The sequence below is a fragment of the Paroedura picta genome, chromosome 7 (assembly GCF_049243985.1).
Source record: "Paroedura picta isolate Pp20150507F chromosome 7, Ppicta_v3.0, whole genome shotgun sequence".
In the NCBI taxonomy this organism is placed as follows: Eukaryota; Metazoa; Chordata; class Lepidosauria; order Squamata; family Gekkonidae; genus Paroedura; species Paroedura picta.
The window spans coordinates 64,701,850-64,729,838 of NC_135375.1; the positions used below are offsets into that span (position 1 = coordinate 64,701,850).

At 39.7% G+C, this 27,989-nt stretch overlaps 2 protein-coding genes across 6 annotated transcripts in view; one reads left to right on the plus strand and one right to left on the minus strand.

Moving 5' to 3' along the window:
• GOLM1 (golgi membrane protein 1) overlaps nucleotides 1–16,387 on the plus strand; it is a 30,560-nt gene extending 14,173 nt beyond the window's left edge. For 2 of the 4 annotated variants that reach the window (XM_077344635.1, XM_077344636.1), the window contains exons 4-10: nucleotides 966–1,020; nucleotides 2,193–2,295; nucleotides 3,009–3,135; nucleotides 7,475–7,649; nucleotides 11,573–11,896; nucleotides 14,981–15,106; nucleotides 15,396–16,387. In XM_077344635.1, coding sequence (XP_077200750.1) covers nucleotides 966–1,020; nucleotides 2,193–2,295; nucleotides 3,009–3,135; nucleotides 7,475–7,649; nucleotides 11,573–11,896; nucleotides 14,981–15,106; nucleotides 15,396–15,403 — 918 coding nt within the window. In that variant the 3' untranslated portion in view covers nucleotides 15,404–16,387. The remainder of the gene's footprint in view (nucleotides 1–965; nucleotides 1,021–2,192; nucleotides 2,296–3,008; nucleotides 3,136–7,474; nucleotides 7,650–11,572; nucleotides 11,897–14,980; nucleotides 15,107–15,395) is intronic. The other 2 variants (XM_077344637.1, XM_077344638.1) reach the window with 2 other exon arrangements.
• A 288-nt stretch (nucleotides 16,388–16,675) lies between these two features.
• The window catches only part of NAA35 (N-alpha-acetyltransferase 35, NatC auxiliary subunit), a 34,907-nt gene continuing 23,593 nt past the window's right edge, over nucleotides 16,676–27,989 (minus strand). For both annotated transcript variants that reach the window (XM_077344634.1, XM_077344633.1), the window contains exons 13-23: nucleotides 27,714–27,773; nucleotides 27,526–27,632; nucleotides 26,959–27,025; nucleotides 25,805–25,903; nucleotides 24,845–25,023; nucleotides 23,637–23,773; nucleotides 22,503–22,570; nucleotides 21,623–21,763; nucleotides 20,922–21,044; nucleotides 18,502–18,582; nucleotides 16,676–17,412 (exon numbers count right to left, since the gene is read on the minus strand). In XM_077344634.1, coding sequence (XP_077200749.1) covers nucleotides 17,353–17,412; nucleotides 18,502–18,582; nucleotides 20,922–21,044; nucleotides 21,623–21,763; nucleotides 22,503–22,570; nucleotides 23,637–23,773; nucleotides 24,845–25,023; nucleotides 25,805–25,903; nucleotides 26,959–27,025; nucleotides 27,526–27,632; nucleotides 27,714–27,773 — 1,122 coding nt within the window. In that variant the 3' untranslated portion in view covers nucleotides 16,676–17,352. The remainder of the gene's footprint in view (nucleotides 17,413–18,501; nucleotides 18,583–20,921; nucleotides 21,045–21,622; nucleotides 21,764–22,502; nucleotides 22,571–23,636; nucleotides 23,774–24,844; nucleotides 25,024–25,804; nucleotides 25,904–26,958; nucleotides 27,026–27,525; nucleotides 27,633–27,713; nucleotides 27,774–27,989) is intronic.

Here is a 27,989-nt window from a genome sequence, read left to right on the forward strand (position 1 = left end):
CCATAAGATTTTTAGCTATCAGTATTTTGTTTTCTCTGAATAGCTAGTAAGATAATTGTTTTGTGAGGAGACTGCTGAGCACTAGCAATGATAAATGACTCTGCTTTCCCTTTATATGAACAGGGGCTGTTGTACCCTTTTATTCTTAAAAGTTGGGAATTCCAACTAAATTCTCTATTACAATATTAGATTTGACCGCCCTGACATTCAGAAGCGCTTATGACAGCAGTTAAACAGAGATATTAGGCTAGTGAATGATTGGATTCCACTTTATTTCCAGATAGTTTTCTCATGGCAAAACTGACGAAAAGGCCTTGAATATATTTTCCTTTCCCAAATAACTCTTCCTCAGCCATATCTCACATTTATTTAATAAAAGCATATAATATTCCTATACAATTTTAAAAATAATTTTTGTTTAGAAAAAGAAGAGAAACACTGCATATTACAGAGCTGCTGTTTGAAGAACATTCCCGTACAATTTTTAATTGTGTAGGTAAACAGTTTGATATGAGAGAGTTTCATGTTAAAGGGATAGCAGAATCAGAAGTGAGGAAAGATTGACTCATGTTGATACTGTTGATGCATACTGAGAATAAGAAGGAAAGAAAATAAAATCATTTGAAGGACTGCTTATTCATAAGAGGAACAACTGGTGAAACAGTTGTAATTTTCTGTGTTATGTTGTATCTGTCTTTACACAATTTCTTCTAGAGGAGATTCATTATATTGGCACTTAGTTACCATGTGAAGAATTAACTCAGTTTCCTCTCCCATCTGTACATGGTTGCAAATTTCAGTGCAGGCTGCTTGTGCTTGGTTACTTCCAAGCTCTTGTGTTGTTTTCCTGCTTATGAAACATGCAAGAAGTATGCCACTGCTTTTGTGGGTGTTTGTTTTGTGCAGTGTTTAAGTACAGCATAAAAGGATGGCATTTCTTCTCAATCACTTTTTTTCTCTTCCAGGCTATGTTAATGAATAACATCACAGTAAATGAGAAATTGATCCAGAACTTCCAAGGTAAATCTCAATAAATCAATATCATTACATCAAACTACTGTTTACGTCACTCTCACTTATATATCATATCTCTATTGGTAAAACATTTCCATCCCAATGTAGAAAGTCACTTCTGCTGTTATTTCAGAATATCATTTGCTAAGTAGAATTATGTTTAGGCTATTACTGTGTCACCTAAATATGTTGAAAAAGATAGTCTCAAGTTCTTAAGAATACAAAATGGTGGGAAAGTAATTGTTCTTATAAAATCGGAAGATTGGGACTAGATGACAGAGTAAGGAAACCGCTATTTTAGAAATACATTCATGAAGGTTTGTAAGTTTAACATTGCCCAGGGTTTACTGCAAGCATACATTTATGTACTGATGTAAAAGAACTGCTAGGATTCCATCTAGTGACTGGTTCATGGGCTGGCAGGTTTCCAGCTAGTGGCAGCCAAGATGAAAGGGTAAGTTTAAGGTCTTTCTTGTGCTGTGGTGCATGAGGACGTGGCTTATATTATTTGAATGATTTAAAATGTAGTTTCCTGATATAATTATTTTGTACAAGAATGAACAGGCATGTTCAAGGTATTTGTTGCGCAGTGTTGAGAAGAAACTCCAAAATGTAAAGTTTTAGAAAGAGAACAAGGCAGTAGAACACATTTGCAAAGGGATGGGTATAGTTTGTTACACTATTTATTGTATGTATTAAATGTTTTAGTGCCTTTTTTCTAATTCCTTACAACTAGATTTTGAGTTTCTTATGTCATATACTGTTTATATTTCATTGTTGTAAGCCATTCATATTACAGGGTTTATTAAATATTTTGGTACCTGTAGTATTGATACATTTTGTAATCTGTGTTGAATCTCAGTGAAAAGGATAGGTTAGAAATAAAGTAAATAAACTGCACTTGTGTTCTGCTTGAGGTATAGTGTGGTGGCCTGGATAAGAAAGTAATCTGCATAGGCTCTGCATGAATTATCATTCTGATATATTGGCCAGAAAGCTAGATATGGTATCTTGGTGCATTCTACTTGTACTTTTACACAGATTGGACAGAAGTAGGATTTAAGTCTCTGTGGTATAGATAATTGCTCTCCCTCATGAAATAATAATTCATTTTTTGTCTCTATTTCTCCTTGTTATTATTTCTTCCCTTATTTTTTCAAAAATGTATTTTGACCCAGAGCACTTGAAAGAGTTGCAGAAGGAATATGGGAAACTCCAACTGGATGTATATCGGTTTCAGAAAAATCAGACTAACCTTCAGAAAAAATTTACATATGATATGTAAGGTTTCCCCATGCATTATATATGTAATGTCTATAAGCCAAGTTGCTAATTTTAGACTTCCATCTTGATAGTTTCTTGCTTTTAACTTGTCAATGCTAACAATCCTATGAAGTTGTTGTAGTGTAAAGCATAGGTTTGTGATGTAAATCAACTTAAATTCAAGTAAATAAGGCTTGGTGTAGTGGTTAGGAGCGAGGACTTCTAATCTGGCAAGCCGGGTTTGATTCCCTGCTCCCCCACATGCGGCCAGCTGGGTGACTTTGGGCTTGCCACAGCACTGATAAAGATGTTCTGACAGAGCAATGATATCAGGGCTCTCTCAGCCTCACCTACCTCATGGGGTGTCTGTTGTGGGGAGAGGAAAGGGAAGGTGATTATAAGATGCTTTGAGACTCCTTCAAGTAAGAACCAACTCTTCTTCTTAAGTATATTGCTTTATGGGCTGGTGAAGTAGGCCTTTTGTTTTGAATGCTTAATACCACCTATGTGCAAGACAAGAAGAAAAAACTGCAAGAGGCTGATTCAATTGCATACTGTTGATACAATTATATTTGAGCAGTCTTAGGCAGGTAGCAGAAATAGGAAAGCCTTCAGACATCTAGCAAGCAGCCTTACATAGGGTGTATGTAATTGTTTAGTGACACACAACTTATATAGGCCTTGGTTAAAAGGATATATTTGAACAATCCTGTTTTTTTCTTTGGTTCAAGGTCTCAATGTATCAGTCAGATGAAGGAACTGAAAGAACAATGTGAAGAAAGGATAGAGGAAATTACAAGAAAAGGCAATGAGATACCACAAAGCAAGGAAAAAACTATGTCTGACAAGCATTACCAGGTAAGATAAAACATTTGTTTTTAAAGGGTTAATGTTACACGAACAGTAGGCCAAGATGATTTCAGCCTGCTGTTCAGAATGCTGTGCCAGAGTAATTCACTGTGTTGGAGGGTGGCCCATATTAAGAAACGTGAGATGGCTAGTGAACTAAGGTACTACACCTTTTACACCAAGAACACATAATTGCTTCTGGTTGCTGCTACCTTAAGCATAATCTAGATGGAAGCTCCAAATAGAGAAGGGAGGGACCTTGAAAGTTTCTTCTTTGAATCTCTCTTGGAATATGTTTTTTATTAAAGTCAAGTACAGTATTTTAGATCATTTTGATTAAGATTATTTCTAAACTAGGAATAAAGCCCATTGTAGTGGGAATACAATGGGCGCTAGCAGGCGGCGCGGCTTCCCGTGGGGCGCTGGCAGGGGTCCCGGGAAGCAGCCCTGTACCAGCAGGGCGGAGTAAGCGAGGGGTCCTGGAGGCAGAGCGAGGAAGAGGCGAGGTAAGGTATCGAAAGGGAGGACAGCGTAGAGGGCAGCGCGAGGCGTACCTGAGAGAGCGGCCATTTGGGGGCATGGGTGGCGGCTCGGCAGCATCCTCATAGTGGCGTTGGGCGGCAGGAGGACGTGCGAAGGGCGGCCGTGGCGTGTTGGGGCGGCTTGTCGCCGGCGTCCTCGTCTGGGCAGCGATCTTGGAGCATGGGCGGTGGCCCGCCTTTGTCCGCGCGGCCATCTTGGAGTGCGGGCCGCGGCGGCCGCGAAGTGTAGGAGAGGAGGGCAAGCGGGTAAGGTGGGCTTGGAGGTCGGGGCGTGGGCGTGTCGGCAGCGGGTAAGCTTGGGGACAGGCGGGGAAGTGGCAAGGCGCAAGTGGGGTGGGGATGGGGTTGAGGGGGGGAAAGTGTGCGGGCGGCGGCAGCCGTGGCAGGACGTTGGGGATCGGGGTGGAGGGCAGGGAGGGGAATCTGGGGTACGGGTGGGAAGGGTACGTTCGTCGTTGGGCGGCCAGGCGGAGGATGATCGCGTGTGGTTGGCGGGGAAGGGCATTCCGTGGGCGGAGGAAAAGCAATGTTCCCTAAGTCCAGGGAAGTGGGGCGAGGCTCCTCCCTGGCGGCCATCCGTGCAGGATGGCGGCTCGGGCGGAGTGGAGTCTGTGGTGTGGCGTCCGGGAGACAGGCCAAGTGTCCAACAGGACACTCCCAATTGGACACTTGGCCCTGGAGTGCCACTCAGAGGAACGAATCAGGAGCTACTTTGCGGCTCCTGATTCGCTCCTCCAAGTTTTTATCCTGGACAGAGCCCGCCCTAACTCCTCCCCAACAGCCCTTACTCCTTTATTTAATCCACTCCGCAGGAGCGGATTAAAGATGAGCTAAAATACAGTATAATTCAGTAGCTGCCTAATCAATTTGACATAGGTGGCTATATTTCTTCAGGCACATTTAGAAGCCTAGTCTGATGGCTTGCCTTAAACTGCAGCAGTGTACCAGTGCAACTGAAATACAGGCTTGTACTCCTGAAGTAAGTGACCCCATCTCTTTACTCTCACACTGCAGACACATATCACAAACCTGTTAGATTATGACAAACCTGATCTTATGGGGGAGAAGAAAGCTCCAGTTTATCCAGGTGCCCATATTTGTATGCCATGACAAATTAAGTGTTTAATTTAAAACTTCCATGCCCGGAAGCCTTCAGTCATGTTTTGTATGTGATGAGGGAGGGAGCATATGAGCTTGGACAGAAAATTGGTTGATAGTTGTCATAAACACTATTACATTTTGCATTTATATAAATAGGGAATTGCCCCAAAAGACTTAACACAATCACGTTTAACTTTAGAAGCGATAACTTCTCTCAAATGAGGGGGCTTGTGAAGAAGAAACTGAAAGGAAAGATAACAAGTTATAATCATTATGCTAGATTGTATAAGTTTCTTATAGGATGACTATAATTAATAATTATTGGAATGAAAACAGGTGAAATCTTTCTTTAGTTCTTGTGATACTTTAATGTTAACATGGGATGGGTGGTTTATTAATCCGATGATGATGATGATGATGATAAATGCTGTTCAACACAAATGAGTTTCTATACTAATATAAGGATCTGCCAACTCAGCTTACTTTATTTGCACAAGATTTTACTGGCTTTATTACCTAAAACACCATAGATCATCAGTAAATTTCTCTGCATGTAAACTGCTGAAATGCCACTTGTTCAAATGACATTTACACTGTGTGGATAAATGAGATTATTTTTCATCTAAATTAATGGTTAACAAGAAGTAAGCAGAAGATATGTGATAATTATAGTCATAATGTAAGATAAATTATTTGAGCAGATAAAATGTATTTTAAAATAAAAAGGTTGGACATTAAATTTTTAAAAAGAAATTTTGGACATAGGAACAATTTGCTTTTAAAAGAATTTAAGTTCTTTCCTTATCTAACAAAATTGAATTTAAACAAAATTCCATTTAACTAAGAACATGAAATTTATCATGTAGTTCTTACTATATAACATAGGACTGTTTGGTGTAGTTCAGAAATGTTACTTTATAGATGTCTTTGTTTTAATAAATGACTGGCTGTCAAGACTGCTTTAAAAGTGGGCAGGAAGGAGGCAGTAGGCTTCCCCCACTGAAGCTCTTTCCGCAGGAAGGTGGGAGCTGGCGTTAGCCCTCCCCCCATCAGTCATGGCACTCCCCGACCATTGGAGCCTGTGGTGCAAAAGGGAGTGTTTGTGGGGAGGGCTGGTGGTTCCTAGGTTGGGTTAGAAGTGGGCATCAGTGCGGCAGCCATGGACTCACTCTCTCTGCATCTGAGATGGGTGGTTGGGGGACAGCAGGCACCCATGTTCAGCATGGGAGGCTAGGTGGTGGCGGATGTCAAAGCACAAGCTCTGTGCTTGGGAGGCTGGGGACTGGCTGGGAGTCGGTGCCCCCCCCCCCCATGCAGCAGTCATGACTGTGTGGGGCTGGGTGGTGGGGAGGAATCCAGTCAGCCAGCACAGAGGCTCCTGGTGGCCCTGGCACTGCACAGGGCTAGGAAGCACAGGGTCCACCACACTGGCCTTGCCCCTCACCCCATGGGGAGGCAGGTGCGCAGCCAGCATGGAGACGTGCTGTACCAGGAGACAGCATGGAAGCCTTCCCCCCCAAGTGGGCAACAGCTATGACCATGTGGGGCCGGAGGAGGCTGTGTCTTTGTCACTGTGGCAGTGCCACTCGTCACTCCTATGGGGGTAGGTGGCTGGTACAAAAGTTTCTGGTGCTATTGGGTCCAGCAGGAGTACAGGCTGCAGCAGTGAGAGGAAGCTGCCTGCCCTCTTACCTGCTTCCAGTCGTTCGCCGTGGGGAGGGGCCTGCCGGTGGCTCACAAGGTACTTGCAAAGTGGGCTTCAGTGTAGGTTAGCCTGTGGGGAGGATGAGCAGACAGGCAGAAAAGCTCCTGATAGTGGGGGAGGACTTCACCCCCAGTGAGGGCCAATCAGAGGCCACGCAGAGGTGACCGCACACCAGCTTCTGGTGGCTCTCAGAGGGAGGTCCCTTCCCCAATGGCAAATCAAAGGGCTGTCATTTCATCAGGATGTATAGTCATGATTTTTTGAATGATGATGACTAGTAACAAAGCCCATCATGAAGAGTACACCACACATATCCAGACCTTGATATGGCAACTCCTGAATGGCTGTAGAGATTCCATCCAGGGAATGTCTAGGGTGAAGGTGCTGTTGCTTGAGGAAAGAAGCACCCCAGGAACATCAGGGGGCAATAGGAAGTCTGCTGCCAGAGGAGGGAATTGGGAGGGAGAAAATAAACTTTTGATCTACAGAAATTCTGTACAGGATCCAAACTGTTGTTCCTAAAAATAGTTAATATACATCTTAAGTTTTGTCAACTGGGACAGGAGGAAAAACTCAGAAATGTAAGATATTCATGGTTTGCATACTTATGTGGACACCATCTCCATTGAACTCTGTGGGGCTGCCTAAGATGGCTGTTAAACTGGGAAGGAAGAGTGTGGTAGTAACAAGGAATAACCTTATATTGCAGATGGTACTGTTTACCTATTGTGGCTACAGTCCTAATTCCTGCCTGTATACACAAAGGAAGGAGCAGTTATTGCCAGAAACTCCCCAGCATGTATACATGGAATGAAATAAATGCAAATAGCTGCTTGCAGTGTTACCTTTTTGTATTCTGGGTGATATGAAGCAGATGAGAGAGAGTTTTTTTCTGCTTTTCCATTTCCAGCCTGTATTTTATTCTGGTTTTGCCATGTATCTCTGCATCATTTGTCTGTATTTAGATGGTTGAATAATACAGGTGCATGTATATTTTAAGGTTAATATTCCAGTACCAACATTTGGACTTCCAGAATTTCAGCAGCGTGATCTGACAAAACAAGGAAATGAACCTGAAGAAAAACAAAAAATATCTGAAAACTCAGCCACTCTAGAGGTACCAAAACCAACACCCTTCATAAAAAATGTAGAACTGGATTACCACAAAGACAAAGGTAAGATTGGTTGCAACATAACGTTCAGCTAAGATGAATAGCAATAAAGGGTTCAATTGTTCTTATAGAATGTGAAATTGCATTTCACAAATCAGGTTCCAATTCAGTCGCAACTACTTTTTCCTGTAGGAAAATGTTTGTGGTCATGAACTTCTTTCAGTGTAAGGAGAATGTTATCTTAGTAATTTATATAAGCATGTCAATTTTACACTAGTAGGATCTTGTTTCCAGCAAAGGTGGTAACTTCTGAAGCTCAGGTCATTTAGCAGAGTCCACCTATCTGCAACCACCCTCTTGGACCTTAATGTGGTGAGTGGGTTTGCATGTGTGTCAGCAAGCTGAGAGCAATACTGTAATGCAGTATTAGCAAAGTCACTTAAGGTAGAATGGTCACAGCTGAGTCATCACACTAAGATGCATCAACCCCTTCAGGGATTAATGACCACTTCAGCAGAAGAAAACAGACAGATCCAAAGGTGATGGGGACAGAGGAATCCTCAAAAGGTAGCTACTGGGCAGCAGCAGTAGTGGAAGGTGACTTTGGCAGAGGATCTTTTGTAGATAACAACAGTGTCACTTCAGAAAATCCCAATTAATACTGCTCAGAAATAGGCAGTGGCAAGCTACTTCTGATCAACTCTTACCCTGAAAACGCTATGAAGAGACTATCCAACTTAAAAAAAAAAAAAAAAGATATAGTGCTGGAAAATGGAGCCCCCAATGTCAGATGGCACTCAGTTAGCTGCTGGAGAAGAGCTGAGGACAACCACAATGAGCACTGTTCTTCATGATGCAACTGGACTAAAGCTGGAAGGACATTCAGTTATTGACATGAAAGGAAAGTCTGAAGCTGTTCAAAGCATATAATAGGAACATGGAATGTGACAAGTAAGTTCAAAATTGTAAAACAAGAAGTGAAACATTTCCAAATTGCAATCCTGGATTAAGACATTTCAGTCAGAAACTACAAAGTGTTCTATTCTGGGAATGACCAACATAGAAAGAATGGAGTTACTCCAATAGTGAGGGCAAGATGTAGCACAGGCAGTCAAGGGCTACATTACAAAGTCTGACTCAATAATATCAATCAGGCTTCATGGAAAGCCAACTAATATAAACATCATTCAAGTCTGTGCCCCAATTACAGATGCTGATGAGGAAGAATTTAAAAACATTTATGCAAGTGTCCAGGGTGAAATTGATCATACACCAAAACAAGATGTGCTGCTAATCATAGGTGGCTGGAATGCAACAGTAGGAAATAAAGCAGAATCAAATATGGTTTGAATATTTGGGCTAGGAATACAAAATGAAGCAGGAAAGACTTATAGAATTCTGTGAAGATAACTTGTTTCTTGTATATTCATGTTTCAGGCAATTAAACAGATCATTTTATACAGAGACATCACCAAACAGCCAATATAGACATTATGTGTAGGAAGCAGAAGATGGATAAGCTGTATTCTCTTTACTAAAATAAGACCAGAAGTCTGTTGTGGCACAGATCATGGTTCATAGGGGTGTGCAGACCAGGCCTGGACAGCCTAGGCACACCTGGTCTTTTCAGTTCTTGGAAGCTAAGCAGAAAGCTATACTGAGAGCAATTGGGAGAAACAAATCACCAGGAATAGATGGGTTATCATTAGAGTTATTATGAGACACAAACAGTCCATCAAAATCTTAACTAGATTGTGCTAACAAATATGAAAAAACCCAGTGGCCCACAGAGTCGAAACACTCTATTAACATTCCAGTTCTGGAAAAAGCAATGTCAAAGACTGCAACAACTATTGAACCATCATATTAGTTTCTCAATCAAATAAAACGAACACTGTTATCATATATGGAATGAGAAATGCCAGATGTTCGAGCTGGATTTGGAAAAGGAAGAGGCACCAGAGGCACCAGAGATCATATTGCAAATTTACATTGGTTACAGGATCATATGAGAGAATTTTAGAAGAAAATCAGCTTGTGGTTCACAGATTACAATGAAGTTTTTGACTGTGTTGATCACAAAAAACTATGGTTGGTTTAAAAGGAAATGGGTGTGCCACAGGACCTGATTGTTTTGATGTATAATCTATACTTTGGATAGGAGACCACTGTTAGGAAGATTATTATTATTATTATTATTATTATTATTATTATTATTATTATTATTATTATTAATTATTAATTATTAATTATTAATTATTAATTATTAATTATTACTTATTATTATTATTATATTTTGATTTATTTCCCGCCTCTTCCGGAAGGCTCGGAATATGGAGTAACTGAATGGTTTCTGATTGGTGTCAGTATCTCATACACCCAGCCAAGCATGGCTACGATTTGTCGCTTGCTCTTTGCTTCCTATCTTCCCCTGTCTTACCTTTGAGGATCTTGAGGAGGCACACTGGGCTCTCCCTATCACCTCTTCATATACAACCCAGTGAGGTGGGCGAGGCTGAACAACTGGCCCTAGGTGACTCAAACAACAGGGGCCAGACTCAGGAGAAAGCAGGGTATGAACTTGGCTATTTCAGATTTTCCCACCTCCAGTTCTCATCCTTCCTACATTTCCCACAGAAGAGGAAGAACAGATGGAGAGGCTGTTTCTGAAATCTCTGTAGAGCACTTTTTGTCCTCCCTTGATTCCTTTTCCCTCATGGGCTGAGAACAAGCGAGAGGAGAAGGTGGTTTGCCATCCCCCACCTGCCCTGATACGCTGCTTCCTGACTCACTAGCTATTCAGACAGGCAATGGTAACACCAGTGCCCCAATTTCCTTTCGTTCTTCCACTCACTTCTGAGACTGGGATGTCTTTATCCTCCGAGTGGTGTGCACAAGACAGCCCAGTCATCTCCCAGTCCACATGCTAGTCCTCCTCCTCACTGGCTGTCTCTTCATTAGCAAACCACTGCTCCATGTACCCACTCTTGCCAAAAATATGGGGGGGGGGAAATGAAATTGGTTGGTGTGGTGGCAGCACTGGCCATTCAACTCCACACCCCCCCCCCCATATAGTGTATTCCTGGATGAGAGTCTTCTTGCTCAGGTAAGTGTTCAACAAGAACAGCACAAGAAGAACTTCTGTTGTTTTATTGGTTTAAAACCTACACAGAACCTAAGCAGGATTTTGACTGACTCACATATTCGGTGAGTACATTCCAGATGTCCTGCTGTTGAAGGCTTGTGATGCCCCATGAAAAACAGAATGAATTTCTCTCTCTCCACTACAAGACGCAAAATGGAGCTAAACTATTTGCAAACTCCTAAGAGGCAAAAGACCTGGAAGCAAGACTACTTACACTAGACTAAATATACTTATATACTGTACTAGACAACTAGTACACCACATAACCTGGAGGATCTACAGACCACATTTTCCCTGACTTGACATCTCATGTATGCAATTACTATATAGATATGATTTATAATTCTGCTGAGCCAGCATATAGTGATTTGCCAATCCTTGATGAGCTGCATTTGATAGAGGTAGAAGGGGGGAAAGCCTCCTCTTTTATCTGCCTTCCCTGCCATTCCTCCCAGGCTATTTGACCTTAGCCTCCTAGCCTTGCCGCTCAGCCATTTCCTATTTCTTGACCTCACACATTGCATGTACCTGTTCACCCCCCCCCCACCCCAGCAATCTCCTGTCTTTTCTTCCTTGGGCCTGTTACATGAAGACCAGATAACAGCCCCAGACAGGCCAGTTCTAGCCTGCAGGCCATATGTTTGAAATCTCTGCTCTAACAGCTACACAGTACTGGCTTTTACAAACAGCCTTTTTATAACAAATGATTTGCAAAGACTATTCTCTGGAATCTTAAGATTTTCTAATTAAATTTGAAGTTGCAGTTTTATGAAGTAATGATTGTACATATTTAATTTTGGTGTTTTCAAGAGTTACATGATTTTTTACTTATTTGCACAAGGAAATGATGTTGCTGCCATAAATAAGGAAGGTCCCCCCCAAAAGGAAAAGCATCCTGCTGAAGAGGGCCTTACACCTGTACTTGCTAAGCCTAGCAGAGATAACAAGGACCTGCATCTAGAACCTGGTACAGAAGAGAATCCATATGAGGATATTAGAAATGCACTGGATGAGGTTGTAGCAGAACGGCAGAATGACAGATGGCCAGGACCTCTAGGACATCAGAATACCAATCAGGCAAATGCAGATGATGATGAAGAAGTTGAACGTGAGCAACTGTTAAATGATGATCTGCAGCAGGATGACCAGGAGCTCAGTAAAGATGGTTAGTATAAAGCTCACTTTCCAAGTATTAATTCAGATTCTAGTTTAGATATTACTGTACCACCCCTCCCCCCAAAGCACTTAAAGCAATTCACAAAATAAATATCACAAGGGGAAAAAATTCCCATATGACCAAAAAGGGCCATAATTGTAGGAGCAACTTTTGAGCAAGTACACCACATCTGTCACCTATAGCTTGTCAGCTACCATGTTCATGGAAACGATACACAATTTTTTTTATTCAGATCTACTTTGAGGTATTTTGGGTATGGTATTCAGGGCTGAACAAGCCAACTCCTGATTACAATAATTCAGTTAACAAGGGAATACAATACAAACATTTTTTTTATGATGTTGAAGTAAACTATAACAAGTTATCACCAGATTTTCAAAAGTATTGTCTGGAAAAATTATGTACAGATATCTGGTAGAAGCAAAATCCGTGTAATACCCATAGCTTTAAAAGTGTGTTCTTTGTTAGATAGATATAAGGAGGGATTGGTGTATAAACAGGTATTAGCCTAGTTAACTAAAACATTCATGTTTAGCTGCAGTAAATCTGAGCAGTTGAGGTAGAGAACTGTTAATTGTCTAGCCAGCCCTGGGAACAGAATTCTGGAAGAGAAAGAGCTTGGTTTGATCCATTACAGTTATTTTTAGGTAACTGTCAACTTGCTTCACTTTGTAAACAAAGTCTTTTTTTTTAATTTTCTTAGCAAGAGCTTCTTGTTACAGTATCTAGAACTGAGTTTCACTGATATAGTAGAAGACTATGCTATGGATATATTATTTCCTGTGCTGCATTGCCATAGCAAGATGAGCCCCATATAGAACATACATCCATTATCCTCAAACAAGGCTCACAGATATTGCCAAGCAAGTGGTAACAGCTCTTTGTTCATATCTAATACATTCTTGCCATGAATAACACATGTTCAACCAGCACATTTAGAAGCTTAGCATTTCATGTGTTAATCACCGTGCAGAAATGCTCCAGGAAACAGTGCAATGTGTTTAGACTAACCTACTTAGTCTTTACCCAGGACTGTTCAAATATTATGTGGTAAAGGTTGTACAATCAGTTGTACTAATGTGTGCAACATGAGATTACTGCTTCTGTACTGAATATTCATGAAAGTATTTCTTAGCAGCTTTTCCTTGGGGAAAGGTACTTATATTCATGCACTTCGTTCATCAAGGTCAGTATTGTCTGCCAAGTAGACTGGTGGTGACTTTCCAGGGTATCAGGCAGGGGTCTTTCACATTTACTACTACCCAGTCCTTTTAACGTGAGATGCTGTAGGATTGAAGATGGGACCATTTGCAAGCACAACAGCTATACCACTACTGAACCACAGCCCCTCTCCTAGCGTGCCTATTTAAATTTATCCAAAATGATACAAAATGAATTTTTATAGGAATATTTATTTCTTATTGCCTCTAATGAGGGGTAAATATGTGAAAGACTAGCATTTTGTCATCTGCAGTTTACAGTAAGTAAACATATGGAATGTTCTGTTTGTGATTGAATTTTGAAGCCATGCAAAACTACTTTTTATTTTAGTAATCTGCCTACAGCTAAAAAGTTATAAAGCGCTAAAAAGTTATAAAGTAGTATGAGGTAGAGACAATAAATTAACTATAGTAAGTTATGTCTATAACTGTCAAGGCTTTTGTGTTCCAAGCCAGTCATGTTAAAAGGGCTAAATGTGGGATATGAAGCATAATAACTGAAGAGTCAACAACCAATCTGTGTATATAGACAGTGTAGTACAACTAATGCTTTTGATGAAAGCTCAAAGGCTGAAGCAGGTTCAGTTCTCACTTCATTTCCAGTTCTCCAAATTCTGATAAATCATCTGCATTTCAATCTGTGTTTCAAATTACAACATTCTCCAGATCCTAATACTAATATTCAAATTGAGTTTGACTTGAGCTTTCTGAAGGATTTACTGCCGACTAACAGAGCTTCAACTATTTCTTAATAGTGCTCCAAGTTGGCTAGACTCTGAAGAATGTAGTAATTTGAAACAAGGACTACAAACCGGATATTCTGTCAGGACTTGGAGAATTAAAAATAAAGAAGTGAGAACTGAACACGCTTCAGCCTTTGAGCTTTCATCAAAATAATGTTATATTATACTGCCTATATACACAGCCTAGTTGTTGACTCCTTAGCTGATATCTTGTGAAATTTCTGTGGATCCTCTTATCTTTGGGTGGGATATGAAACATAGACAGTCCAGGTTTGTACATGGTATATTTGCTAACATTATTTAACCATTTATATAATTTTAAAATGTAGTTAAGTTTGAATCAGAATTTTTTTGTATTGGTTTCCCCAGGAAACCTATATATAGTACTTTCTTTGGTTTTCAAACAAGGAATCACCTGAAATTGGAACAGCATGTCAAATACCGAAGTCTGCAACTTTTTCCAGTTGGGGACAGAAGAAAGAGTGACTTGTAGGAATCTGCTTCCTGGCATAGAGAAGGACCATTAGGAATAATGGGCAAATTATAAATAAAGCAGATTACTATAAATTCTGCCAGTTTTATTTATGGAATGCTACAACTAAATAGTGTACACCTCTACTTTAAAGAAGTTAATCTGGTTTTCCCATAAAATGCTGTTTCAAATGAAGATCATTTAATTGCCAACGTTCAACAAGAAAGCTGGTTTTTATACCCTGCTTTTCACTACCTGAAGGAGTCTTAAAGTGCCTCACAATTGCCTTTTCGTCCTCTCTCCACAACAGACACCCTGTGAGGTAGGTGGGGCTGAGAGCTGTGACAGGACTGCTCTGTAAGAACAGTTCCATCAGGACTGTGGCTAGCCCAAAGTCACTCAGCTGGCTGCATGTGGGGGAGTGAGGACTCAAACTCAGCTCACCAGATTAGGAAGCTGCCGCTCTTAACCACTACAGCAAACTGGGTCCCTCTTTATGTGTGTTTCTGTGAAACTGAAAGCAGATGAGGCACTCTGACCGCCCTTTTAAAATTTTAAATACCATTGCAGAATTTTTTCCCCCTCTTCAGTTTATTATATAGATATGAATAGGTTTGATTTTCACTTGTCTTTGCAGGTGAACTAGGAAGCAAGACAGCAAGGAAAGATAACAAAAGCACAGACTATAATCTGGATGTGAATGAGGCAGAATCTGAAACAGATAAAGAAGCTGCCCTTGTTGAACATCCACATAATCTGAGTGGTAAACCCTCCTAATTTTATGTTGTTTCTGCATTGTTGTAAGTAGTTGTTTACTTTTGGGAGTTCTAAAAACACTTTTGGTTACTGCAAGAACTTAAATATTCATCTTTCATTTAAAATGAAATCAAATTGCTGATGTACCTTGGAGGAAGGAAAGGTTCTTAATCACAATTGTTAACATGGATTTTGCATAATACTACAAGGACAGGCATTGCTTGTCTGTATATAAATATTATTACTGTAATTCAAACTCTCAATTTAATTACATTAAAGTTCCTGTTTCATTTCAGCAGCCTGAATATCCCTATATGCAAAATTACTGGAACGTCAACAGAAGCTGTGAAGGAAGAGGTCGACATGTGGCACAGCGAAAATGTTGAAACCAGTCCAGTTCCTCCAAACTTGAAAAGTCCATCTAGAATCTTGCTGCTATGATTTGTTTGAATCAGTTGAATCTACTATGAACTGAATCCTGATTGTAGAAGAAACACTCAAAACAGAAGTACTTTTCTGGTATCACACACAAATCAGGCCATTATAACATTTCAGGAGGAAGAGTGTTGTCTGTAGTTAGTCTTCAGAAGACCCATGGTGGCAGTTCGTAGGTGGCCTTTAGCTTTAGAAATACTGCTAATGCCTCTTCCAGTTACCCAAGTTAGGTACAGTTCGTTGAATAACCATTCCAAGTTTTCTGCTTATAATAGTGGATTCAGACAGATCTAAATTTACATGCTTCTACCCGTTTTGACTTCTCAACAAATATGGGTTGGACTACAAGTATATTCTCTTACAACCTCTTTCAAACTGCATGTTCTTTGGATAGAACAGGGGTTAGAGATGTTTAGTTTATGCACTAATGTTTTAGACTTCAGTAGAATGGATTTATCTTGACATTGTTTTTGGTATGCAGGTAGCTGACAATGTACTTATGATCCACTGAGTGGAATACGTTTGCCCCAGGTATGTTTACTGATATATACATATCTTGTTCAAATTTAAGATAAAGAGCTGTAGTACTGTAATTGTATCAAAGACTGGATACAATGAGCATTGCTCATAAGAACTTTCAGTTTGAGCATGATCTTAATCTCACTAGTCACAGAAATGTGCCCAAGAGCTAAGAGTAAAAAAAGTGTGATAAAAGTACCATGTATTGCACAAGGAAAGATTACTTATAATAATTTGTTAAAGCTGATTGTAAATTTTCTTTTCTGTACAAAAGCATTGGCTTGATTTTGATTACTTTAATAAAACTGAGCCATGTGTTTCTGTCAATATGAAAGGGTTCTGGGCTTAAGTACTATGATCAGTTTAGTGGGTTTATAAAACTTTATCACTCTTAATAACAATATTCCACAACTAATGAAGCACCAAACTCAGGCAAACTAGCAGTATACTATTCTGTAAAATATGTTGCATCAGCTATTCCAAAATTGATAAACCCATTTGTGCCATGTATAAAACTCTGCCCATAGCAGAAGTCTTGCAGACTAATTGAAGGTCTCTTACGAACAGGTTTGTTTAAAGTATCACCAAATACACGAGAATTTTAAAGAATACAACAATTACCTAACAGAAGATCTGGGACTCTTTAATTGCATAGCCATAACACTATTAAGAGAAAATAAACATCTATGCCTGTCTAAAGCAGATTTTTAAATGAGAACATTGTACAATGTTTAATTCCTGGGCATAGAATTAGAAATCTTGGGTAAAAATGTATGGAAGCTTCAAGCATCAGCAGTGTCTATAATAAACCAAAGTGGTTGAACTTGTTAATCTTTCTAAAAGTTGTGAAGGGGGAAAATATTAAACTTCAAAGCTAATCAAAATTCAAGAAGAAAAATATGCAGCATCAGGATTTGTTTGGAGTTCAACTCTGCTTTTGTGAATCAAAATGTAACTGCTCCCTTAATAACCTATTCTCTTAAAGTGTCAAATGTGTTATGAAATGTTTACAAATGTCCAGTAATTCATAAAAATTATTTATAAGTCTGTAATAAAATCAAACAATGCACAATGCTTCAACAATGTAGTTGATAAAACCATTTCCAGCAGAAGAACATTGTACAAGACACTGTAAAACAGCAGTTGACACTCAGACCATGTAAAGAAGTCAGAGTAGTTTTTTTTAACACAACTATACTTTTGTTCAAGAGCACCAAGTCCCTTCTGAGCACAGTATATAAAAGAGCAGACCAGAAGCAGCTCGTAGTTGCACAAGTTACAGAACATTTTTTTCTTCTTTCAAACAAGCTTCACTACTGGGAAGTATCTGTGAGGAGAGAAGTCAAATTCTGGAGGGATCTAAAAGAAAACAACATTTTAAAAGAATATTAAAATATATACATATATATCAAAAGGATAAAGCAAAGAAAATATCCTGAATATAAACTGCAACAGCTTGCTTGTATCACGTGCTGCAAGCTCCACTATATCAGACGTTCTCAGAGCTTGGACAATACAGTTCCAGAATCTACCAGAGACAGAATGAAGCAGAGAAATTTCACTTCCAGTTCTAGTAAAAGCTGGGAGAACACACTGGTGGGAGGTTTTACTTAAAGACAATCTTTTGATCCCTCCCCCGCCCCCCATGTACACAATTATTATAGAAGAATGTTTGCTTTGTCATTAACATGAATCAGTAGCAAAGAGAAACTGGAATGTCACATGAAAAGGATCTAAGACACATGCAAGATGTATAGATACCCTTAGCCTGCAACTAGTATGTTTCTTACCTCTTATATTCTTCATGTATTAGAACTACTCTAGTTCTTGCCCACTCCTTCCCCTCTCAATGTATTAAGATTTTGCAAAGGCTGACTCAAGAGTGTGTAGCATGTTTATGGTAATGTATTTAAGGCTGCAATTCTAAATATAATAGCCTGCTAATGTGCCTAAAATAAGATTGTTATGGTGTAGGTATTGTAACATGATCACCAGAAGTCATTTAGAATCTGCCATTTTAATTGATACATCAAATATACTATTTAATCAAATGCAAGCCTAGTTTTTTGCCACAGGTATGCTATTAAAAGGGGACCATCTTACATTGACAAACAAGTCATTTTCAATAATTATTTATTTTGGGCATATAACTTTTTTAAAGGGCTCATATTCAGGGTTAACAAAATTATATATCAATTGGAATACAACCATCAGCCATGACCGTGTTCTGGGGCCCGCATTGCATATCCCTTCACTCAGTACAATTTGAACCTTTCCTCCAATCTAGGCCACTTTTCTCTGACTGAAGTGGCTCTTTCACCAGAAGAACAGTTAAAAGAAGGGTCATAACTCCAAATTTTGCTGAGGGGAATGGTAGAACACAGACCATTTTGGTTTACATGTTTTATTATCATGTTTTCAAAAGTAGTTTACTTATGATTTACTTACTTTAGACTCCTTTTTGTGACCTCCTGCCAGCAACTTCATGACTACAATATTGGGTTTTGCGACTTTAAGAATTCGATTGACCTAAATAAAAATATTTAAATTTCATAGAATTTGCAGATAGAAAATACAGAAGTATCAATATCAACAATAGTTTATTTAAAAACTGCTTGTATTCTTTACATACTAAATCATTCAACAAAGAATTTTTATACATGATCTCCAACATACTGATTTCATAGCAAAATATTTAGTCAAACTAATATAGTGTTCATCAAATGTAGGTGCTAAAGCACTGTGTCCCATGATTTTTCAAAAATATTTTCTCAAAAATAAAATCACTTTAAACACTGAGGGACAGGCAGGGCTGATAATCCTTTCTCACAGATCCCAAGCTAGAACAGACTGTGAAGGCACCAGGTAAGCCACTGCAGTACAGATGATTCTCCAGCTCATAGACAATTATGACCAGTCTTGAAGAAAATCTAAGAGGATACATGTACAAAGGCATACTAGAAGGGATACTCAGTGGACCACCAAGTGCTAGCATTGAATAAGCAATCCATCCAATGGCAGTGAAAAAGCAATTACCTAATGGACGTAAGAGGTGCTTACATACCGAGACAAGCAACACCATTACAGAATGCATCAGACTAAAACAAAGGAATACAATATTCTCAGACAACATATTTTGGGAACTGGAAAAGGGCAAGGGTGAAAAGAAAAAAATTATTTTGCTATAAGCTCATCAAAATGGAGACCTCCATCACTAAATTTGGAAAGTCAAGAGGAACCCAAAGACCCAAAAGTAGAAGAATCTATTCTAACCTTAAACTGTCACAAGATACCCTATCTATGGAAACTTGAGGTACTTCACAATTGGGAGTACATACTAGCAAATTTAGGCAAAATTTGCATGAAGTGTCCTTCTTCCAAACTAATAATATGCAAAGAATATGCTAAGTCTACGGAGTTACACAGCTTATGCAAATTTCATCAGAAACTATTACAATCATCATTCCATATAAATAAAACACAAGCCATAGCAGTGATGACTCACTTCTGAAAGGAGGTGATGATAGGCTCTGAGTGGGAGATATTCCACCAATAGGAAAAAGACAGTCCAAGTAATCTGCCCAGCAACTGCTGACAATGCCAGACTGTTTTTCTCCTACTGGCAGGGCTAATTGTAGCTCCAGATTCTGCACCCCCCCCCTTCTCTTCAGGCCTGCTGGGCTGGAAGCCTCTAACAGAACCTGACTGAGGTGAGGAATATGTTTCTCTGTGTGTGTACATGCATCATGTATCGTGTTGAAGGGCAGCCATCGCCACTGCTCTTCCGAGAGTGATGCAGGGGTGTCCATAGGAAAAAACCCTTCTCCCTTATAATTTTGCTGTGGCTGGCCTCACCAGTAGAGAGAAGATGCAACCAAGCCAGATACGTCTATTCTCCTCTCCCCTCCAGACTCCTACTAGCCCTCATTGCCACAGCTTCAGCCTCTTCCCTCATACACATCTTTTTCAACACACCCTTTCAAAAAGCTGCATAATGAGACCTTTGTCCAAACTTCTGCACACCTTTTTCTGCTGAAAGAGAGAAAGCTCTCCCACATCTTTTCTAGGGGGTGATGCAGTAAAATGATGAGGAGGCAAGAGGGGACATCTCCAACAAGGGAGAACAATGATGGCCTGGCTTGGCTTTGGCCATGTAGGATGCTGGGCAGCATACAGAGGCTGGGCCCCCAAGCCTATGGCAGTCAAAAGTCCTGGAACTGGGCAGGCCCAGGTTGCCAGATTCCAGGAGCTCTGGGAGTGAACCTTCAAAATGATATGCCCCAGAGTCCACCCTCCAAAGCCGCCATTTCTCCAGGGGAACTGATTTCTGCGGCCTGGAGAAAAGCTGTAATTCTGAGGGTTTCCAGGTCCCAGCTGGAGGCTGGCATCCCTTAACCTCAGTGAAGTACAATGCCATAGAGTCCCCCCTCTAAAACAGTTATTTTCACCTGGGGATCTGATTTTTATAGTCTAGCGATAACCTGTATTTCTTGGATATCAAGGTCCCACCTGGAGGCTGGCAAATCCAGGGCGGGAAATAGTCCTTGAGATTTGGTAGTGGGGCCTCAAAAGGGCACAGAGCCTTAGTGCTCACCCTCCAAATCAGCCATTTTCACCTGGGGAGCTGATTATTATAGTCTAGAGTTGAGGAGAGACGGCAGGGATGAATGGAGGCCTGTGGGCTGAGGTAGGGGTGGAGTGATGAGGCTGTGTCCCACCTGGACGATAGGCTCTGGGCAGCCATTCACGCCAACCGCTGCCTACAGCCTGTTGTATTTTGCACACAACAGGCTTTAGTGCTTGTTTTTCTAATAAATCACAGCTCGTGTATCTACAAACAGAAGTCTCATGTTTCAAACAAGTCTCACCTCATTATCTGGATTAGGAATATTCTCCAGTATCATTTTTGCTTGCTGAAAGTGCTTGCTAGCTGCCATGTAGAGATCAGAGGATTGTGGAGGTGGGCTGTATTTGTTTAGATCAGACATTTCCTAAATATTAGAAAAAGAGTGTAATAAAATTGTTACCAAAAAGAGAGAAAATAATAAAGCCTCTTTACAATGGTCCTAATTCTTTTTAAACAAGCAAAACTTTATATTACATTTTGGCACCACAGATCAGATAATACCTTAAAGCAAAATAGTGGGTTGTTGTAATTCAGCTCTAACACTGGTAAAGAAATTTATTTATTAAACATTTACACCCCACTTTTCCTAATTGTTCAAGGTGACTTGCAATAAATACAGGATAGCTATTTGTTTACAATACAAAAAAAAAGCAACGCATTCTGTCTTGCAAGTCTACACAAAAGCTTGAGAACAATTTTACAGTTCTTTTAAATGTGCATTTTTCCAAGGCAGGCAGACCAACAGGAAATGTTTGCAATATACTTTGACTATTGAATATGGGGAGCTCCAATCGAGTCATGGACCTCCAGTCCAAAGGAGAGAAATACATCCAATTTGTAAATATGGCCCATCGTGGAGGAAGTGAGAAAGGAAACAGTTTAGCTGCTGAAAGAAGGATTCCTGCAATATATAAAAACCCTCTATAAATGACTGTGGTTCACCTTGAATTGCAAATAGTGCACTGGAGGTGGTGTAATCACACTGTTGAATGGCGCAAACCTGTGCTCATACCGTACTTGTTCACTATCAAGTTCAAACTTTGGTTTTCTCACTTTGCCATCCATGTCAAAAGCAATCATAGTCTTCAGGAAAAAAAAGAGAAATAGAGGAATAAAAATCAGCCAAATTAGAAAATAACACATATAAGCTGCTTACAAAAGATGACATACTAAAAATAAGTGCAATGAATTCAGATAAGTCAGATTTTTCAACGTATCTGCTATGACCTATATGCATTTAATATTCTGGTACCTCAGAGAACAATTATGCTACATCTCTCAACACAGTATCAGAATAGCAAGTCCCTTCTGGTATGGAATATCCATGTGTGTCTGGCAAAACAAAGCTCTTTTTCTTTAAAACTACATGGCATTTCACAACTTTGCACACAAGCACAAGCTCTTTTATGTGGCATCTTTTCACTTAAATATGGACATACAACTAAATGAAAACATTTCTACTGACCAATTAATCCAATACTCTGAGAAACACCGGCCAACGCAGAAGTAAATACTGCAAAATTGTTAAGCAGTTGGAAACAGATAACTGAACTGAATGCTCCTGCTCTTCTCAGTGTATATTCCCTCCTGGCCCCAAACCACAGTTAGCTATTATATTGTCACTGTCATTAACCATAATTAGAGCTAACCAATTCTTCTTAACTCAGAAATGAAACACACACATCCACCACATGGCTAAGTAATTAGCAGCCCTAGGCCTGCAGCTGCCCTGTGTATGGCATTATTAATCCAGTTGTATTTTCTTATCTTAAAACATATACAAAATGGAAAGTAGTTTCACACAGCTACATATATACATCACCTTATACATTCCAGCACACATGTTTTGATAGGCTTGGCTCATAGTGATCTCTCTGCTCAGAGGACGAGCTGCAAACGTCACACATAAAAATGATTTACCATAGCGTGACTACAGCAGTTTCATGGATATAAATATTGTATATTAGCATATAAGACAGTTTTCACACCCCCAAATCTCTCTTGCAAGTGGCACAGTACGTCATGACTGGAGTAACGTCTGTCATATTATCAGATAGAAAATACACTAAGCATGGTAGGGAAATCCAAAAAAACCCTTTTCTGACAAAGATTTGTGCTTATGGGGTTTCAACAAATGGTAATATTGAGCGTGAACAACTGAAAATAAAATCTCATACTGCTGATCTATTAACGAGGTACAATCACATGTTGATGGTAGGTGAATCAAGTGTTTTATGGATCACCATCTATGATCACTTAGTACCAGATACTGCAACTGTTGCTGGGGGAAAATGCATTTAGAGATTCAGGAAACCCAGACAAATTTGCTTAATTTCAACATCCATCAGCAAAGCATTAATATTACATGTTAGTTTAGTTAGCTGCATAAAGCTGAACACAAGTAATACACAAAGATCTAATTTAGATGCTGCTACCATGACAGGGATATTTCCATTTTCACAAGATCTGCCTTTGGCATGGTGAGTAGGGTAAGCTTGCCATTTCAGGAATTAGCCTGAAGAACTCTGACTATTTCACATGATCTTTTTGAACCAGGGAAATTAGAATAATAATTGCATTGCACTCTCAGGAAAGTATGCTTTCATTATGGGTCAACCATAGAGATTTTATTCCAAAACATTTGTAAGAAAGTAGAATATCTAGACATCCATGTGTCTATAATTCTTCATTTGTCTATGACTTCCTTTTGCAATGATATGGAAGTTCCAAGAGGGGAGGAGGGGAAAACATTGCAACGGGAAAGATTTTTTTAAAATTATACCACGCAATGCAGATTAATGTATGTGATAATGAACACTCATCTTGCCAGACACATTACTACTCATAACATAGAGTAAGTGGTATCTTCTAGACCAGACCCAAGTTCAGTGTTCTAACTGAAAGAGAGAGACTATATCAGTTAAGCTAATTCTCAGGAAATTTGCTGTACCTATACCTTTTTTCTTTTTCTTTGTTTTTTTATTACTCCGGCCTTTCTGTTGTTCTTCTGCAATTCTTTCCTCAGCCATTTGAGAGCTATCAGCACGACTCAGTGTTGACATCAACCAGGCATAGAGAAACTCTGAGAGATACCTGTAACAAACAGAACACTCAATTTAGGGTCAACCTTTAGATTTTTAAAAAAAAATATGAACACTGAACACTGAACACTTTTTATGAGCAACACACAGCTTTGCAATGTATGGAGAATCGTTACAGGTTTGGTGCATTATATATAGCCATGGCCATCCATGCAGAAGCCCGGGACTTATAAGCAGAGGAGGAATAGAAGAGCTCATCTTTTGTAACCCGCTTTTTATTACCGGAAGGCATCTCAAAGAGGCTTACAATCACCTTTCCTTCCTCTCCCCACAACAGACACCCTTGTGAGGTCAGTGAGGCTGAGTGCTTTGAGAGAACTATGACTGGCACAAGGTCACACAGGTAGCTGCATGAGGTAAAAGTAGGGAATCAAGCCTGGCTCTCCAGATTAGAAGCCACCGCTTTAACCACTACACCAAGCTGACTCTCAAGGAATAAAAGAAAGATAAATTACTGACACTGTCCCATCAAAGATGATGCAAGTTTTTAGGGGGTTGAGCAATTTTCTTCCTTTTTAACTGTATAAACACCTGCCGTCTTTGGATTCCACATTTTTGGTGTTTTAGGCCAGTGGTCCCCAACCTTTTTATTACTGGGGACTGGTCAACGCTTGACAATTTTACTAAGGCCCGGCAGGGGGGGGTAGTCTTTTGCTGAGGAATGTCGCTGCTGCCGCCAGAGCCCCTGCTCCACTTGCTTTCCCCCTGGCGCCCCTGACTTCCCACCGCCCGCTGGGGGGCGCTGCCAGCAGCAGCTGCGTAGTGCCACACCAAGGGGGAGCCCCAGCCATGGCAGCTGCTGGAGAGCACCAAAGGTGAGCCGGTGGCAGGGCAGCCCGAGGCAGCAGCCGGGGAGAACGAGGAGGAGCTGCGGCCCGGTACCAGCTAGTCCACGGACCAGTACTAGTCCCCGGACCGGGGGTTGGGGACCACTGCTTTAGGCCACCATTTTACTACTGGGTATAATAGGAAGTGAAGCTGCAAGTGGAGAGCACTTTATTTTTATAACAACAAGATCTGGCAAGTGCTGCCTTTCAACATCTAAGTGCTTTATGGTGCTTACCAATATATATAATAATATTCATGCATGCTGTACAGCTCCAGTTCGAATCCACTCAAGAGATATTGTATCATGATGCGAAGGTTGTGATAAAGGACCCAAGTGCCCAAGCAAGCCAAATGCTGCCTCTGGGGTTCTTGCTTCAGTAGCATACTGTGAAGTGCAGCATCCACTTTCTCTGCCTAATAAGAAAAAAAGAGCAGAGGTTAAGCTCAAGTATCACATCTGCAAGTTAGCAGCGAACATAGGCAAAGTGGACGGGTCCCATGGACTCTTCATTCTTCCATGAAGAAACTTCAACACAAGATACTGCTGAATCAGAGGACAGCTCCCTGTTCACCTGCACTAGCTTAGTGGAACCATACATTCCAGAGCCAGCATTTATACCAGCATCACATTTTGACTCAAAGCTGGAAGCATTTATGTATCATGGCCATCGTTTCTTAAAACAGTGAGATTAGCGAAGTGTTCACAGGAATATCAGATGATTGAACTATTTTCATTCATCCCAAAGCATCATGTGATGTTAAGCTCCCTATTTTCAATCAGGTGTACTGTGTCATTTTGTCAGCATTGTCAATTAAGGAAAAAATATGCTATATATATATTTGGCAAATAAGTGTCCCCACTGTCCCCATGAATATATTGCAAATTGCATATATATACAAAAAGCAAATTCTCCAAATATGAGGTGGCTGTTTCCAGACACTGAAAATTATGATTAAGCATGTAGGCTTTTAGTAAAGCAAGGTAAGCAAAAGGAAGTCACAGGGAAGGAAATGGAACAGGCACAGCATGCAGCCTGACCCTGAGAGGCCATGCTCAACATTCTCAGGGCTTTGAAGAGGATGCTGCTTGTGTATCTTGTCTGGAAGGACAACAACTAGGAAGCGAAAAGGACAAATCAGAACAGTTCTCTTGAAATCTTATTTTGTACAGGGTTCTGTCTGTCCGGTACATTACCTCATCCTGCAAAGTAGCAAATTCTTCAAGAATATGACCAAGTTTATCTCTTTGGCGAGCTCTATTATGCCCATGTATCTGAATCAAACTACAGAATGGCTGAAAAAAAAAACAGAAAATGAAAACGTGGATTAATTTTCTGATCTCAAGTTCATTTTTGAATCTGGAACTTCAATGTTAATATAGGTTTTAAGATTTATCTTTCAGGGAAACAGAAGTAGGGCCAGTCTTTGACCTCTTTATCTTCTGTGTTTCATACACTTTTCTCCTTGTCTCTTCATTTTTTTTCCTGTTTTTATCTTTGATGTCAACAGTGACAACTGACAGCACTGGACAGAAATCCAGTGAGTGCTATAGCATTTTTTATTTCATGCTATATTTTTTATTTCATTTAGTAACAAATTTGGTGCAGAATTAGGTGGGATCAATGTAGAATCTGGCTACACTTGGCATACCTATTTTTAGTCATTAATTATAAACCTTTTGGCAACTTGCCCATGTGAAATACACTCTGCACATGCCCACAGTATTCTGTTTTCCTGGTTGCAGTTTTGGAATTCAGAAATGGGGTTCTTGGCTCACATTTATTTACACCCCCCTTAAAGACTATATTCATATTTAAGGTGACAACAGCAAAATAGCTCCTTTAGCCCTAATCGTGGATTTTCGAGGGGATTATTCACTGGTAAAAGGCACTTTATGCATGCTAAGTGGAATATGTTATTTCCCTTACTTCATATTAATCACACATTTCTACCTATCCATGAATGAGTTTTCAGGTTAGACTCTAGAGTCTCCCATTTTAATAGCTAAAGCATTTATTACACAGCTATTCCTCCCACTTTCCAAAAGTGTTCTGATTCCTACCCACAGTCTAATGTTCAAAACATTTCTCATGAGAATATACACATGCTTTTAGTGAAAAGAGTTTACTGTGTTATTATAAGCAAGTAATCACTTTTCCACAGGTAAATGATTGTATGCCACACTACAGTCACAAATCCTAAAAGCGTTTTTACCCATTTCAGCCCTTTAAATGTGCATCCACATAACACAGCTCTTCACTGCCTGTTGTGCTAACCTTTTAACAATAAAATATGGAAGAAAGGCCAGATATAAATAACCTGAAATAAAGTGATATGATCAATACTCACTCTAATACAATGTGTGACAAAGGAATCAATATAGTCCTTAGCCTGATGATTGTTGTACAGACAACACCTGTCAAAGGAATAAAAAATATTTTAAATAATAAAATAATTATTCTGACGAAGAGAGCTTGTTTTGGCATCATGGAGTTGTTCCATCAAAATCTGTGGAAAAAATCCATTGAAAGGTCAGTGCAAAATTTCTTCATCTGTGTTTTTCTTTCTCAATGGAATCCAAATGACTGGGAGATCCCAAATGTATAAACAGTGACTAAGAGACATTTAATATTCAAGTACAGTACTTCTAGCACATTTGCATTCTACAGTCTCCTGGTCTGTGTCTCTCTGGAAACTTTGGCATCACTTAAACATAACTGTAGCCATGTTTAACTACTCTGGCAAAAAGATGTCAGCTTTTGCATTTAATAAGTGAATAAATGACCAGAAAAAAAAAGCCTGCCAACAGTTCTGTACCATGTATATATTGACCTCCTTTTTGACCTGCAAAGTCATGAACAATGTATCCTGATTTGGTAAGGAGTTATGTTCAAACATAATTACTGTAACACTCACTTAGGTGAAAGTACTGGAGGACTGACGAAAGACCGCAGGGCATCTTTCACCATATCTTGCATGAGATGAGTACCAAACACTTTTTTGTTATCCACAAGAAAAGTGGTCTGCAAAAAATAGTCGTTTTGTTACTGGAATCTAGTTACAAGCACACTTCGAACAATTTCCAACACATATTTTTGACTTGCCTGTAACAGTGATCTTGAAAGAACACATGGTGACTGTTCACTAAATTCACAGAAAAAATCCTATTATATAAACAGAAAGAAGAAAGCGAAGGTTAACACTATGCATTAGAAAGCAGACACATTAAACAGAATTTGACTGTGCAAGACACATTAAACAGAATTTGACTGTGCAAGAACTCTAATCTAGCCTAGTTATATATTATATAAATATTCTACAATAACTTCATGCCTATGAGTCAGTCACTCTACCCTTTCTTGATTAACCAACTTGCTGGT